The sequence below is a fragment of the Culex pipiens genome, chromosome 3 (genome assembly GCF_016801865.2).
Source record: "Culex pipiens pallens isolate TS chromosome 3, TS_CPP_V2, whole genome shotgun sequence".
NCBI lineage: Eukaryota > Metazoa > Arthropoda > Insecta > Diptera > Culicidae > Culex > Culex pipiens.
This window is the reverse complement of record NC_068939.1, coordinates 23,082,742-23,099,230: the sequence shown is the minus strand read 5'-3', so window position 1 is coordinate 23,099,230 and position 16,489 is coordinate 23,082,742. Positions and strand designations below refer to the sequence as shown.

At 32.3% G+C, this 16,489-nt stretch overlaps 1 protein-coding gene across 2 annotated transcripts in view; it reads right to left on the bottom strand.

The window, feature by feature from the left end:
* LOC120418929 (translation initiation factor IF-2-like) overlaps positions 1 to 16,489 on the bottom strand; it is a 174,730-nt gene that overhangs the window by 61,602 nt on the left and 96,639 nt on the right. For both annotated transcript variants that reach the window (XM_039581464.2, XM_039581463.2), the window contains exon 2: positions 5,029 to 5,242. In XM_039581464.2, coding sequence (XP_039437398.1) covers positions 5,029 to 5,113 — 85 coding nt within the window. In that variant the 5' untranslated portion in view covers positions 5,114 to 5,242. The remainder of the gene's footprint in view (positions 1 to 5,028; positions 5,243 to 16,489) is intronic.

The window sequence follows — 16,489 nt, the reverse complement described above, 5'->3', positions numbered from 1 at the left end:
CACTCTCTCTCTCTCTTGCATCTCAGCTGTGTATTATGCAAATGCCACACCACTTCCGGTCGAAGAGCATTTGCCTGTACGCTGTCAGTTGCGTTTCCGGCTTTCCACTTCCAGCCCCACAAAAGTTGTTCGCGCGAACAAAGCCGAGGCATGAAATTTGATTAGCGCGCAATTGTTGACTGCTGCTGGGTTGTAGCAAAGTTGGTCTTCTGCGCCGCCATCCACATCAGCTGCGCCAAATGAAGACTTTAGTATGGGGAAAGCAGCTATTTTTGGAGGGAGGCAGCGCCGATAGTATGGTTTATGGGCTGACAGCTAAGGCTAAAAGGGGTTTGTAATACACACCGAGAAAATTGAATTTCAAGGTGCCTGACGGAGCCAATTTGCCGTGTGGGCAAGAATGGAAGGTAATTTGCAATCTCTGGAAGGTGTTGCTGGTTGTTGAGATGTTATGATTGCGAGTATCAGTAAAACGATCGTAATCTTATACAAAAATAGATAACAAGACTCCTCAAAACTAAAAATTTTAAATGATTTTAATGGGGATGCATGGTGCTTTTAAAGCGCATAAATGGATACTCTGAAACAGAATAAATGTTAAATTACTTTGGGTTACACTCAGAAACCCTAATTTTCCATATTTGTTTTTCTTTCAGACGCTGTATCTCAGCAAATTTTGGTCCAATTATTGAAAACATTGAAGAAAATTGTAATGAATCTTTTCTTCAGTATAAAATTATTATGGCTTTGTCGGGCTGGTCCTAAAATATTTTTTTTAAATATCTCCAAACCATGATGAGATAGGCACGGTGCTCAAAATACCATTAATATGAAAAAAATATGCACTCCGAGATTTTGGGGTCTATCAATTCCTTACACCATAGCGCATCTCTGTGCAAAAAATAAAAACATTCGCTGATGTAGTTTTCGAGATACAGCCCTTTTAAGATGTTGCATCCGATTTTTAATAAGAAAACCAAAACAATCAATACAATTTCAGCACATTAAAGAATATGCATTTCGAGATAAAGGTTTTTTTTGCTTCATATGACTGTCAAGTATCTCTGGGCCAAGTTTCAGAAGGTTTGCTGATGTAGTTCTCTAGATACAGCCATTTTAAAATGTTATTTCCGATTTTTTCAAAGAAAATCCATAAAATCTTTCTTCGGCAGTATTGCAGTGTTTATCTTTTTGAACAACTTTGCTGAAAATAGCAAATTTCTTTCTCCTTATCTGTTTATTTTACAGTATTTTATATGAATAGTGGCTGTGGTTACCCTTCCAAAAAGTGTTTTTGTAACTGGGTAATTCTCTACCAACTCACACGAAATCGGGAAAAGTTGCCCCGACCCCTCTTCGATTTGCGTGAAACTTTGTCCTAAGGGGTAACTTTTGTCCCTGATCACGAATCCGAGGTCCGTTTTTTGATATCTCGTGACGGAGGGGCGGTACGACCCCTTCCATTTTTGAACATGCGAAAAAAGAGGTGTTTTTCAATAATTTGCAGCCTGAAACGGTGATGAGATAGAAATTTGGTGTCAAAGGGACTTTTATGTAAAATTAGACGCCCGATTTGATGGCGTACTCAGAATTCCGAAAAAACGTATTTTTCATCGAAAAAAACACTAAAAAAGTTTTAAAAATTCTCCCATTTTCCGTTACTCGACTGTAAAAAATTTTGGAACATGTCATTTTATGGGAAATTTAATGTACTTTTCGAATCTACATTGTCCCAGAAGGGTCATTTTTTCATTTAGAACAAAATTTTTCATTTTAAAATTTCGTGTTTTTTCTAACTTTGCAGGGTTATTTTTTAGAGTGTTTTAATGTTCTACAAAGTTGTAGAGCAGACAATTACAAAAATTTTAATATATATACATAAGGGGTTTGCTTATAAACATCACAAGTTATCGCGATTTTACGAAAAAAAGTTTTGAAAAAGTTACTTTTTGCGTTTCTCTTTGTTTCGTCGTCCGTGTCTGTCGCGGGTGACCATGAACGGCCATGATCGATGACGACCAACTTTTTTAAAACTTTTTTTCGTAAAATCGTGATAACTTGTGATGTTTATAAGCAAAACCCTTATGTATATATATTAAAATTTTTGTAATTGTCTGCTCTACAACTTTGTAGAACATTGTTACACTCTAAAAAATAACCCTGCAAAGTTAGAAAAAACACGAAATTTTAAAATGAAAAATTTTGTTCTAAATGAAAAAATGACCCTTCTGGGACAATGTAGATTCGAAAAGTACATTAAATTTCCCATAAAATGACATGTTCCAAAATTTTTTACAGTCGAGTAACGGAAAATGGGAGAATTTTTAAAACTTTTTTAGTGTTTTTTTCGATGAAAAATACGTTTTTTCGGAATTCTGAGTACGCCATCAAATCGGGCGTCTAATTTTACATAAAAGTCCCTTTGACACCAAATTTCTATCTCATCACCGTTTCAGGCTGCAAATTATTGAAAAACACCTCTTTTTTCGCATGTTCAAAAATGGAAGGGGTCGTACCGCCCCTCCGTCACGAGATATCAAAAAACGGACCTCGGATTCGTGATCAGGGACAAAAGTTACCCCTTAGGACAAAGTTTCACGCAAATCGAAGAGGGGTCGGGGCAACTGCTGTGTGAGTTGGCGGAGAATTACCCAACTATCTTGCATTATTTTTAGCAGGCAAGACTTTTTAACTGATTCGGTAAAATTTGACCAGGATCCATACCATCGACAATATTTAGCGATTCCAGGTAAATTTTCTTCGAAAATAGCTAATTTTCCGCTAGTTTTAGCGAACATTACCCCGTTTTAGCGATGGAATCTCTTTCCGTTTGATGGCAGCATGTTAAAATATTTGTTTTGTTTCAAGTGGGGAAAGTACAATAATAATCATAAATCATAAATCATAAATCATAAATCATAAATCATAAATCATAAATCATAAATCATAAATCATAAATCATAAATCATAAATCATAAATCATAAATCATAAATCATAAATCATAAATCATAAATCATAAATCATAAATCATAAATCATAAATCATAAATCATAAATCATAAATCATAAATCATAAATCATAAATCATAAATCATAAATCATAAATCATAAATCATAAATCATAAATCATAAATCATAAATCATAAATCATAAATCATAAATCATAAATCATAAATCATAAATCATAAATCATAAATCATAAATCATAAATCATAAATCATAAATCATAAATCATAAATCATAAATCATAAATCATAAATCATAAATCATAAATCATAAATCATAAATCATAAATCATAAATCATAAATCATAAATCATAAATCATAAATCATAAATCATAAATCATAAATCATAAATCATAAATCATAAATCATAAATCATAAATCATAAATCATAAATCATAAATCATAAATCATAAATCATAAATCATAAATCATAAATCATAAATCATAAATCATAAATCATAAATCATAAATCATAAATCATAAATCATAAATCATAAATCATAAATCATAAATCATAAATCATAAATCATAAATCATAAATCATAAATCATAAATCATAAATCATATATCATAAATCATAAATCATAAATCATAAATCATAAATCATAAATCATAAATCATAAATCATAAATCATAAATCATAAATCATAAATCATAAATCATAAATCATAAATCATAAATCATAAATCATAAATCATAAATCATAAATCATAAATCATAAATCATAAATCATAAATCATAAATCATAAATCATTAATCATAAATCATAAATCATAAATCATAAATCATAAATCATAAATCATAAATCATAAATCATAAATCATAAATCATAAATCATAAATCATAAATCATAAATCATAAATCATAAATTATAAATCATAAATCATAAATCATAAATCATAAATCATAAATCATAAATCATAAATCATAAATCATAAATCATAAATCATAAATCATAAATCATAAATCATAAATCATAAATCATAAATCATAAATCATAAATCATAAATCATAAATCATAAATCATAAATCATAAATCATAAATCATAAATCATAAATCATAAATCATAAATCATAAATCATAAATCATAAATCATAAATCATAAATCATAAATCATAAATCATAAATCATAAATCATAAATCATAAATTATAAATCATAAATCATAAATCATAAATCATAAATCATAAATCATAAATCATAAATCATAAATCATAAATCATCATAAATCATAAATCATAAATCATAAATCATAAATCATAAATCATAAATCATAAATCATAAATCATAAATCATAAATCATAAATCATAAATCATAAATCATAAATCATAAAAATTCTATCGTGAAGTATCAATACAAGGCCAGGCATTGCCACTCCAGTCTGAACTAGGATTTTTTTAGAACAGATGTTTGTTGCACTTTAATGGCTATGACATCGTAAGGTCTGGATACTTAAATAATTAAATAATTTAAATATTTAAATAATTTGGAACTGATGCTAAGCTGTGTTTTAAAAGTTTACTTGTCACAATGATGAAAAGATTCAGAAAAGAAAAAAAAATCAGTACATTTTTGCCACATTTCGCGTAAAATTACATTTCAATAATTCAAAGACAGAGGAAAAAGACATGCCAGAAACCCTCATTTCACCGCGGGCGATGATTATTCGTTTTTTCCTTTCACACGCGTCACTTTGTGAGGGAGAAAAGCTTTCCCGCATTTTCACACCCCGCGCATAATGCGGGGTAAAACTTTTCGCGCAATTTCCTGTCTCTTTTTGAAACTTGTTGAAAACGCGAGGATGATTTTGATGGAAATTTTAACGTTGGAAAGAAGGAAACTCTGTTGCAGCTCGCGAGAAAACTTCATCGCATTTCATTTACGGAAACAGATTGTAATTAATCTGATGGCATGAATAATTCATCTCGAAAGTGATTACGGCGAAAGTTCACGTGGCACATGCACAAACACACGTGTCCCCTCCGTCTCTCTTTTCTACTGCTACGACTACGAGTACTTACTGTTGTACGGCAACGGCACGGCAATCGTGAAGAGCAGCTGGAGTATTAATCCACCGTAGAGTACTTTTATTCGCGAAAGCTCCATTGTTCAGCTTTCAGCTGGTGCTGCTGCTGGTTCGTCCTGAAGGAATAATGATTGATGCCTGTGCTTGGATGCTGCCTTACGGGTCCTGCTGAGTTATGCGAAAATCACACGCCGGCGAACTTTTTCGTGCTGGGGAAACGAACGAGAAAGAGCAAAGCAATATTGTTAATTAAATTATGCTTAACTTGAGATTAATTTGCTCGTTGAGCACACTCAGAGGCAGGATAATGGGCGGCAGGGTGACACAGAATATTTTTATTTAATTTAAAATTGATAGTTCTTGTTTTTTTTAGAGCTGAACAGGACCTTACCTCAATTTAAGAAATTAGTTTGAGATATAAAAATAAAAGTAGACACCATGTAATCTTCTACAACATCTCAACAAGTTTTTCCTTCGCAAAGATTTTTGTCATATTTGCGGTTCACCATCGAATGAAAATTGTTCCAGGATCAGCGTAAATCAGCGTTTCTAGAGCTTTAGCAACCTTCTTACCAAGATGGCGTCATCAAAATTTGAACAAGCTCTCTCGCCGGAACGCTCAAAATCATATGTCAAGCACGTAATGATCAAAATCACATGCCTCACCTCCTCCCCCCTATGCTGTCAAAATCGACGTTCCGTGGTGTTTGTGTAGCTACTTTTTTTTAGTGCTTACAAAAGAGCACACACAAGATAACAATAAATTGGATTATTCGGCGGTTATGGCTTGTTTTTCTTCTCTTCCTCGCCTTATTCTTTTCTCCTCAAGCACAAACGAGCGCTTCTTGCCAACAACTCGGGAGAGCTTTTTATGAGTCTCGGATGCGTGCTTGAAGGAAGCTCCTTCGAACAGCGAGCACATGTAGGGGGAAGGCACTTATTTTTGGCAGGTTCTCGTTTATCGAAATCCAACGTCAAAGTGCTGACGCCAAACGGAAATACATACCGCTCCCCTAGTCAAAGATGACAGTGCGAGGTGGTTGTTGAGATTTATGCTTTCATTAGTAGATACGAGCAAAATTTATTTCGGTGGCTTGTAATGCGATAAGGATTAAATTGGATGAAATACTACTAGTGAGTCGTCGGTCGTCGTGCGATTGAAGGGTTTCGGTTTGGCAACAGGAAGAAAGAATGAATAGGGCCAGCAAAAAAAAAAACGGTATGGCAAACGAAGATTAATTGTTTTAGACTGAAATCTTTTGCCAGATGGGGTGCCGGTTTTTGTTTGACGTCTTATTGGGGGTTGTAACAATTTATGGTATTTTTCGGTGAGGCTTTTGGGCAGGGTTTGTCATGTCAAAAAGCTCACTTTTCAAGTTTTGTGATGGCTAAAAACTAGAACTGGCTAAATCGCTCTTTTTTAGGAGCCGCTCATTTTCGCTAGCTCAATTTTAATGCCTTTTATTTTCAAGCCACGTTTAGTTATTGATGTTTTTTTTTTCATAAGGCCGAGACAATTTTTTTTTCAAATTTTTTATCCCAAAACAAAAATTGTAATTACATTGTAATTGTAAACTATAACTTCAACAGGTCAGTGAAAAAACCTTTGGAAAATGTACAATACACCCGTACAGTTGATATTAGATAAGATTAGATTAGATTAGATACACCCATTAGTTTCAAAAAATGTAAGACCTGACGAATATAATATTTTGGGGTAAAAACAAACTTTTTGTGTCTTTGTACATCGAAAATTCACTTAAATTCATAAGATTTTGGAATAAATCCAAACATGTTAAACATGATTCTATACGCAGGGGAATCCATTTTAGAATGATTTCAGTTCTTAAATTTCTATTAAAATTTAAACTTAAAAAAAAAAATTGCTCCCCCTCAATTATTGGCATAAATCCTATTTAGGGTCTTGCATTGTATAATGATGAGAAAGTCCCTATGAAATAAGTCGATTCAGCTCTCAAAATGTCGGGAAATAGGCTCTAATTAACTTTTCTTTTTATCCTTAATTATTAGAAAAAGTATACCGTGGGTCAATTTGGACTAATTTTGCATTAAAATATTTTAAATTACATTTTCAGTGCTCAAAAACTAATGTTAAACCAAAGTTTATTGGAAATTCTGTAAAGAGCAATTCTCTACGAAATCGGTCTTTTTTCTTAAATTTTAATTTTTGTATTTTTTAATCCGACTGAAACTTTTATTTTAATTTTTATTTTTTGATATGTTTTAGAGGACATAAAATGCCAACTTTTCAGAAATTTCCAGAATGGGCAAAAAATCATTGAGCGAGTTATGAATTTTTGAATCAATACTGATTATTTTCAAAAAATCGAAAAATTGGTCGCAAAAAAATTTCAACTTCATTTTTCGATGTAAAATCAAATTTGCAATTAAAAAGTAATCAAGCGAAATTTTGATAAAGTGCACCGTTTTCAAGTTAAATCCATTTTTAGGTGACTTTTTTGAAAATAGTCGAAGTTTTTCATTTTTTTTCAATTAGTGCACATGTTTACCCACCTTTAAAAAAATATTTTTGAAAAGCTGAGAAAATTCTCTATATTTTGCATTTTTGAACTTTGTTGATACGACCCTTAGTTGCTGAGATATTGCCATGCAAGTGTTTAAAAACAGGAAAATTGATGTTTTCTAAGTCCCACCCAAACAACACACCATTTTCTAATGTCGATATCTCAGCAATTAATGGTCCGATTTTCAATGTTAAAATATGAAACATTCGTGAAATTTTCCGATCTCTTCGAAAAAAATATTTTCAAAACCAAGACTAACATTTCAAAAGGGCCAAACATTCAATATTATGCCTTTTTAAAATGTTGGTCTTGGTTTAAAAATGTCGTTTTTTTTTTAGAAAAGATTGGAAAATTTCACGAATGTTTCATATTTTAACATTGAAAATCGGACCATTAGTTGCTGAGATATCGACATTAGAAAATGGTGTGTTGTTTGGGTGGGACTTAAAAAACATCAATTTTCCTGTTTTTAAACCTTTGCATGGCAATATCTCAGCAACTAAGGGTCGTATCAACAAAGTTCAAAAATGCAAAATATAGAGAATTTTCTCAGCTTTTCAAAAATATTTTTTCAAAGGTGGGCAAACATGTGCACTAATTTTAAAAAATGAAAAACTGCGACTTTAAAAAAAAAGTCACCTAAATATGGATTTAACTTGAAAACGGTGCACTTTAACAAAATTTCGCTATGGTACTTTTTAATTGCAAATTTGATTTTACATCGAAAAATGAAGTTGAAAAATTTTTGCGACCAATTTTTCGATTTTTTGAAAAAATCTGTTTTGATTCAAAAATGTATAACTCACTCAAAAATTCTTTGGCACAACCTGTAAATTTCTGAAAAGTTGGCATTTGATGTCCTCTAAAACATATCAAAAAAAAAAAAATAGTGTTTTTTTGCAAATCAAGTTTTAGTGACGAAAAGTGATATAAAAAATCACCAAAATTTTTTTACCGTGTATCATTTTTTTTCAGTGTAGTCCTTATCCATACCTACAACTTTGCCGAAGACACCAAATCGATGAAAAAAATCCTTCAAAAGATACAGATTTTTGAATTATCATACATCATTTTTGTATGGCCAGCTGCCAAATTTGTATGGAAAATTATATGGACAAACTAATGATGCAAAATGGCTTCTTTGGGCATACCGAAGGCACCAAAAAAGTTTCAGTCAGATTAAAAGATACAAAAAAATCGAATGATCGAAATCTGAGAGAACTGCTCTGAATTAAAATTAAAAACTTAAAAAAAAGACAAAAGATTAAACACCATCTTGAAACGATTATTTCAAAAGACCGCAGTTTGAAAAAACGCTGTTCATTTGCTCTTTTTGGTAAACCGGCTCTTTAAGTGGCTCGCTCTTTTTGCCCACCCATTAAAAACCAGTAATATTTTCTGAAAAAAAAACTTAGTACGTCTTTAACAGTATGTGTTAAAAAACCTATCTGGTACTAAATCAAAAATCGAATATGTGGTGCAAAAGTTTTATTTTTTGTCTCCTAAAAGGTATAAAAAGTACTATGTTAGGAAAATTCGTTTTTAAAACAAAAATAGACTAACACACAATGTCTTAGTGGATAGTTGTTTATTTTTAGTCGGTATTAGTAGTTCATCTTTTTATCATTCCAATGTGAATTCTCTTGAATGCAAATCTGGAGTTTTTTTTGAAAGGACCAATAAACCAAATTTCCAGTTTTTGCTTTTTGGGTGTTTTTGAAATCGCCTTGAGTCAGGGGTATTGAAAAACACTCAAAAAGCAAAAACTGGAAATTTGGTTTATTGGTCCTTTAAAAAAAAAAAACTCCAGAAATGTTTCTACTATCAGATTTTAATTTAAATTTATTTTGTTCACTGATTTATTGAGATAAGAATTTTTGAACCTCCTTATATGTAATTTCAAAGCAAACAAAAAATGTTCACACTGTTATTTGCGTAAAAAAACACTTTTTAGCAATTTTTCCTAAAACATATTCAAAAAACTAACTAACAAACTTTTTCAAAAATTTTATTTTGTTAGATTCTGATAACTCGTGAAGAAAACATGCAAACCCCTAATGTCTATACATCAAAATTTTTGTTTTTGTCTGTTCTACAACTTGGTATAACATTGCACTTTAAAATGTTATCCTGCAAAGTTAGAAAAAACACGTAATTTCAAAATGAAAAATTTTGTTCTAAATGAAAAAATGACCCTTCTTGGTTATTTCAGATTCGAAAAGTACATTAAATTTCCCATAAAATGACATGTCTCACGATTTTTGACAGCTGTGTAACGGGAAATGGCAGCGATTTTAAAACTATTTTTTGACTTTTTTTTTATGAAAAATACGTTTTTTTTTTAATTTTGAGTACGCCATCAAATCGGGCGTATAATTTTACACAAAAGTCCATTTGACACCAAATTTCTATCTCTTCACAGTTGCGAGCTACAAATCACTGAAAAACGTGTCTTAGAGCAAAGTTTCACGAAAATCGAAGAGGGGTCGGGGCAACTTTTTCCGATTTCGTGTGAGTTGGTGGAGAATTACCCCTATAAAATTTATTGAATTGAAATTAATTTAGCAAAAGAACTTCTACAAAAAGTATTTCTGAGTTATTACAAATTTTAAAATGTATGTCACTTGACACTACACGGAGTAAAAAAGAGTTCCCAATCCCATGGTACGTGGTTCCCATTTTCATGAACGCTTGTTCACGTTTTTGGGACCTCTTTTTATTTATATGAAAAAACTTATTTCAAATTTTTATCATGACCCTTCAAATTTTTCGGAAAAATCAGGGAGTAATTGCAAATAATTATAATTCCTTTTTTTTACAGTAAAATGACTTTCAAAAATTGTGATACTTTTTGTTTCACAATTTTGATAATTATGTTTGAATTTAGACATTTCGTTTTGTAAATATTTTTTCTCCCCGTCTCCCTCACCTCGACCGGAGCCCAAGGAACAAATACATTATAATAAATTTGTAATTTCCTCACCACAAAATACTTAATAAATTACATCGCTTATGTAAAAATTTTGCTAAACAAAAAGCAAAATTAAAATGAACCCATGAAAAAAAATCCCAAAAATGTACGTCTTTTTTCGATCTAAGGTCTTAAATCAAAAAATCGTCAAATTAAAAGTGCCCGATTAAATTTTAATGAATGAACAACAATTTAAATTTTCTTTGAAGTATAAGTCCACTTGAGCAACTCTCTACGAAATTAGCCAATTTCGACCATTTTTATTTTTTGTATTTTTTGATTTAACTCAAACTTTGTGGGGGCCTTCCCTATGACCAAATAAGCTATTTTGCGTCCCATACAAGTCTCCATACAACTTTGGCTGCTGTCCATACAAAGATGGTATGTAAATATTCAAACAGCTGTAACTTTTGAGTGAATTTTCTGATCAATTTGGTGTCTTCGGCAAAGTTGTAGGTATTGTTGAGGACTTTTGAGAAAAAAATAGGTACACGGAAAAAAATTGCAGATTTTTTAATCAACTTTTTTTTCACTAAAACTCAATTTCCCAAAAAACATATTTTTTGATTTTCGAGATTTTTTGATATGTTTTAGGGGACAAAAATCCGCAACTTTTGAGCCATAGAGAAACATGGTCAAAAAATCAACCGCCGAGTTATGAATTTTTAAAAAATAGTGATTTTTGGAAAAAATCGAAGTTTCATGCTTGACATTATTTTTTAATGCGAAATTGAATTTGCAATCAAAAAGTACTCTACAGATTTTTTGATAAAGGGCTCCGTTTTCAAGATATAGCCACCGAAAGTTTGATTTTATTATTTGCAGTTTTTCAATTTAAAAAAATAGTGACCATGAGTGACCATTTCTAAAAATATATTTTTTTAAAAGTTCAGAAAATTTGCTATAAAATTGTCTAAGAGACATTGAAGATTGGGCCTCGAGTTTCTGAGATAGAACCGCTTTAAGAAAAAGAAACACGAAAATTGAAGTTTTCTTAATAGCACCAAAACAACCCACAATTTTCTAATGACCATAACTCAGTAAATAATGGTCCAATTTTCTATGTTAACACATAAAACATTAGTGAAATTTTTTGATTTTTTCGAAAAAAATATTTTGAAATTTTTTAAATCAAGACTAGTATTTTAAATGGGCGTAATATACAATGTTTGGCCCTTTTAAAATGTTAGTCTTGATTTAAAAAAATTCAAAATATTTTTTTCGAAGAGATCGGAAAATTTCACAAATGTTTCATAACATTGAAAATCGGACCATTAATTGCTGAGATATCGTCATTGGAAAATGGTGGGCTGTTTGGGTTAGACTTAGAAAACTTCAATTTTCGTGCTTATTTTTCTTTAAGCCGCTGTATCTCAGCAACCAGAGGTCCAATCTTCAATGCCTCTTAGACAATTTTATAGAAAATTTTCTGAACTTTTCAAAAAAATATTTTTAGAAATGGTCACTCATGGTCACTATTTTTAAAAATTGAAAAACTGCAAATATTTCGCTAAAATCAAACTTTCGGTGGCTATATCTTGAAAACGGAGCCCTTTATCAAAAAATCTGTTAAGTACTTTTCAATTGCAAATTAAATTTTGCATTAAAAAATAATGTCAAACTTGTTTTTGCATGAAACTTCGATTTTTTCCAAAAATCACTATTTTTTCAAAAATTCATAACTCGGCGGCAGATTTTTTGACCATGTTTCTCTATGGCTCAAAAGTTGCGGATTTTTGTCCCCTAAAACATAAACAAATCTCGAAAATAAAAAAATACGTATTTTGGGAAATTGAGTTTTAGTGAAAAAAAAGTTGATAAAAAAATCTGCCATTTTTTTTTCCGTGCACCAATTTTTTTTCTCAAAAGTCCTCAACAATACCTACAACTTTGCCGAAGATACCAAATTGATCAGAAAATTCACTCAAAAGTTACAGCTGTTTGAATATTTACATATCATTTTTGTATGGACAGCTGCCAAAATTGTATGGAGACTTGTATGCGTGAACCAATGACACAAAATAGCATATTTGGCCATAGGGAAGGCCCCCACAAAGTTTGAGCCAAATCAAAAAATACAAATAAAATCCATTTCCGGTTTTGGTAGAGAATTGCTCACTTTCGAATTTATCTTAAAAATAAGGGGAAAACAATATTGCTTTGCCAAATATGCTTTTGACCATGATCAGGGCCGAGGGACAACCACTAAAACATTTTATTCAAAATTAATGTTTGATCAACCTTCTAAAACTTGTGGATAAACAATATGAGGTGGTTATGTTATAGACATGACAGTGACAAGAACATTTGTGGATAGAAAAAAAAGTTTTTTTTATAATCTGTAAAATAAGAACTGTGATCAACTCTGTCAAAATGACAATTTTCTTGCCCTGTATCGAAAACTGATGAAGTTAAAAGGATGAAGTTTGATAACTATATTGGCAAAAATCTTATTGTTTAAAATGAGATCAAAAACATCTTGAAAATTAACTTAGAAAAATTGGAGAATGGTTTATTTTGATTTTTTGATTTATATTGTTAATATTTAGTATTTATATCGTTCTTAAATTATAAGCTCGACAATAACCATTTTAAAGTTTCATAATGCTATGGGTGTTTACTATTTTGCCTTCCTCACTGAGGTAAGGCTATAATCCTGTTCTAAAAATGAACTTTTTATTAAAAGCTCGAAGACCCACCTTCATATAAACATATCGACTCAGAATCGAAAACTGAACAAATGTCTGTGTGTGTGTGTGTATGTGTGTGTGTGTGTGTGTATGTGTGTGTGTGTGTGTATGTATGTATGTGTTCAAAAATCTTGCCAAGTTTTCTCAGCACTGGCTGAACCGATTTTGATCGAACCAGTTGCATTCGACTTGGTTTAGGGCCCCATACATCGCTATTGAATTGTTTGAAGTTTCGATAAGTAGTTCAAAAGTTATGTATAAAAATGTGTTTTCACATATATCCGGATCTCAATTATATGCATGTAAACGATGTCCGGATCCATCATCCAACCCATCGTTGGTTAGGTAATCAAAAGACCTTTCCAACGAGTCCACAACATCGAAGATCTGGCAACCCTGTCTCGAGTTATGACCACTTAAGTGATATTTATGTACTTTTTTGAAGCCGGATCTCACTTAAATGCATGTAAACGATGTCCGGATCCATCATCCGACCCATAATTGGTTAGGTAATCGAGAGACCTTTCCAACGAGTCCACATAATTGAAGATCTGGCAACCCTGTCTCGAGTTATGACCACTTAAGTGATATTTATGTACTTTTTTGAAGCCGGATCTCACTTAAATGTATGTAAACAATGTCCGAATCCATAATCCGACCCATCGTTGGTTAGGTAATCAAGAGACCTTTCCAACGAGTCCACAATATCGAAGATCTGGCAACCCTGTCTCGAGTTATGATCACTTAAGTGATATTTATGTACTTTTTTGAAGCCGGATCTCACTTAAATGTATGTAAACGATGTCCGGAACCATCATCCGACCCATCGTTGGTTAGGTTATCAAGAGACCTTTCCAACGAGTCCACATAATTGAAAATCTAGCAACCCTGTCTCGAGTTATGACAACTTAAGTTATATCTGTGTACTTATTTTTCTGGACCTAAAAAAAATAGCTGAAATATGTGTCCAAACCACTCATATTACCCATTGTTGGTAAAAAGTGAGGAAGGCATCAACCACATAGGTGGATTAAGTTAGTTTTTTTATTATCATTATTCGTCCCATAATTCTCATTAACAACTATACGGAAGACAGACTTTTTATGTGCACTTGACCCACACTACACTTGCATAGAAAAAATACAAAACAATCAAGCAGAAAAAAGCACAAGCTGAAATACTACCAAAGGAAAACTGTGTACTTTTTCAATAAACATCACACCAAGCGCCGACGACGACGAGTTCGTCCTTGAGCTCTTCTGCCCGTGGAAGTGCCTAGTACCGGAGTAAAAAAATGCGAGCTTCAATTTAATGAAAGCAGCTGCAAACATCATTTCCGCGTTGGAAATCCGCACAAAAACACACTTTTCTCACCAGGTTTGGAGGAAGAGGAAGGACCAACGGACTTGCACTTGGGGAGTTGGAGTTTCCTACATTGTACTTTTTTTTCAGAAACGAAAGAAACTGCAAGTCTTTTGGTGGAACTGCCTCTCGGGTTAGGGGAAGTTTGGGCTGATTTAGCCAAATAATTAAATTTATTAAATTTTTAAGTTTTTTGAAGTTGTCAATCCAAAAATGAAAAAAAAACACAAAATTACATATTCCTTGATTTGCCCAAAAATGTCCTGAAAGCTCACTTGGTCCTGCACTAAAAAAAGGACTTTCCACAACAGCAGCAGCAGCAGTCAAACGGTGCAGCATCCCAAGCAGCTTAGCCAGAAGCAGAAGCAGTTGATGAAGAGAGCGGAACTCATGGACCATAAATCAAACTAAAGCAAGAGTCCCGGACGAAGAACAGAGACAGAGACAACACAACATATCCCGGAAAGAGCAGGACAAAAAAAAAGAGGATCGCTGCCTTTTTCATAGCGCGGGCGCTAAAAGGATTTTAATCTTTCATCATTCTTTCATCAAGTTTGAGCTGTTTGCAGAATATTGCTTTGCACCCTCCTTCGTGGAAGCTCCTTATTTTTGGGAGGGAAGGGCGGTTGTTGTTGGTTTTAGTTTTTGGTGTTTATGCAAGGACGGGAAAGTGGCAAAATGGTCCCTTTTTCGCTTGCAGAGGAAACTTTGTCAGCGGAAGCTCTCTTTGCTGCGGAAGAAACCCAGGGCAGATGTTTGACCTTCCAGAACCGTTTTAGTGCAATGACTCACTGATTCCACACCTACGAAATTTGGAGATGAAAGGAAAAATATACGGTTTAGAGGAGATATAAGAAAAACAAATTTGATTCCAGTGCAATTTTTAAGCAAATTTATCATTCTATAAAACAATTGTTAAAGTTGTTCCTCAGATGTGAGATATTTTGGTAAATACTGTGAAATAACGCGAAATTCTTAAAAGTATGTTGTTGAATTCCTTCTCAGTGTATTAAAATTTTATTTTTTTAATTCAAACACTTCACAAAATTTTAGAGTGGCATTTTGGGAGCAGTAGAGCAAGTCTCTGAGATTTCGGTCATTCGATTTTTTTTTGTATTATTAATCCGGCTGAATTTTTTTTTGTGCTTCGGTATGCTCAAAGAAGCCATATATTGTCCATATAATTTTCCATACAAATTTGGCAGCTGTCCATACAAAAATGATTTATGAAAATTCGAAAATCTGTATCTTTGGAAGGAATTTTTTGTTCGATTTGGTGTCTTCGGCAAAGTTGTAGACATGGGTAAAGACTACATTGAAAAAATACGATACACGGTAAAAAAAAATTTGGTGATTTTTAATGTCACTTTTTGTCACTAAAACTTGATTGGCAAAAAAAACACATTTTTTTGATTTCTGATATATTTTAGGGGACATCAAATTCCAACTTTTCGAAAATTTCCAGCATGGGCAAAAAATCTTCGACCGAGTTATGAATTTTTAAATCAATACAGCAATTCCCCACGAAAACAGCATGGTTCGAAAAAAAAGTTCTCCGAACGGGCTCAAATTTTTTCTGGAGGTTCCTTGGCCGAAATAATTAGACCCGTATTTTTTCGTTTGGCCATTAGGGTGACCTACGCCGTGTTAGGGTGGTCCGAAAAATGGCAATTTTCGTCGATTTTCTCAAAAAAAACTTTTTTTCGAAAAATCATATCTCAGAGTATCGAAACATAACACTTTTTGATATTTTATGTGAAATTTTCCGAGGAATCCGATAGAAATATTTTCAGACATAGGCTCTTTGGTCCCGAGACCTTCAAAACAGCATATTTAGTTTTCATACGACCTTTTCAAATGTTAAGCTAGATTTTTGAAACTTCTAAC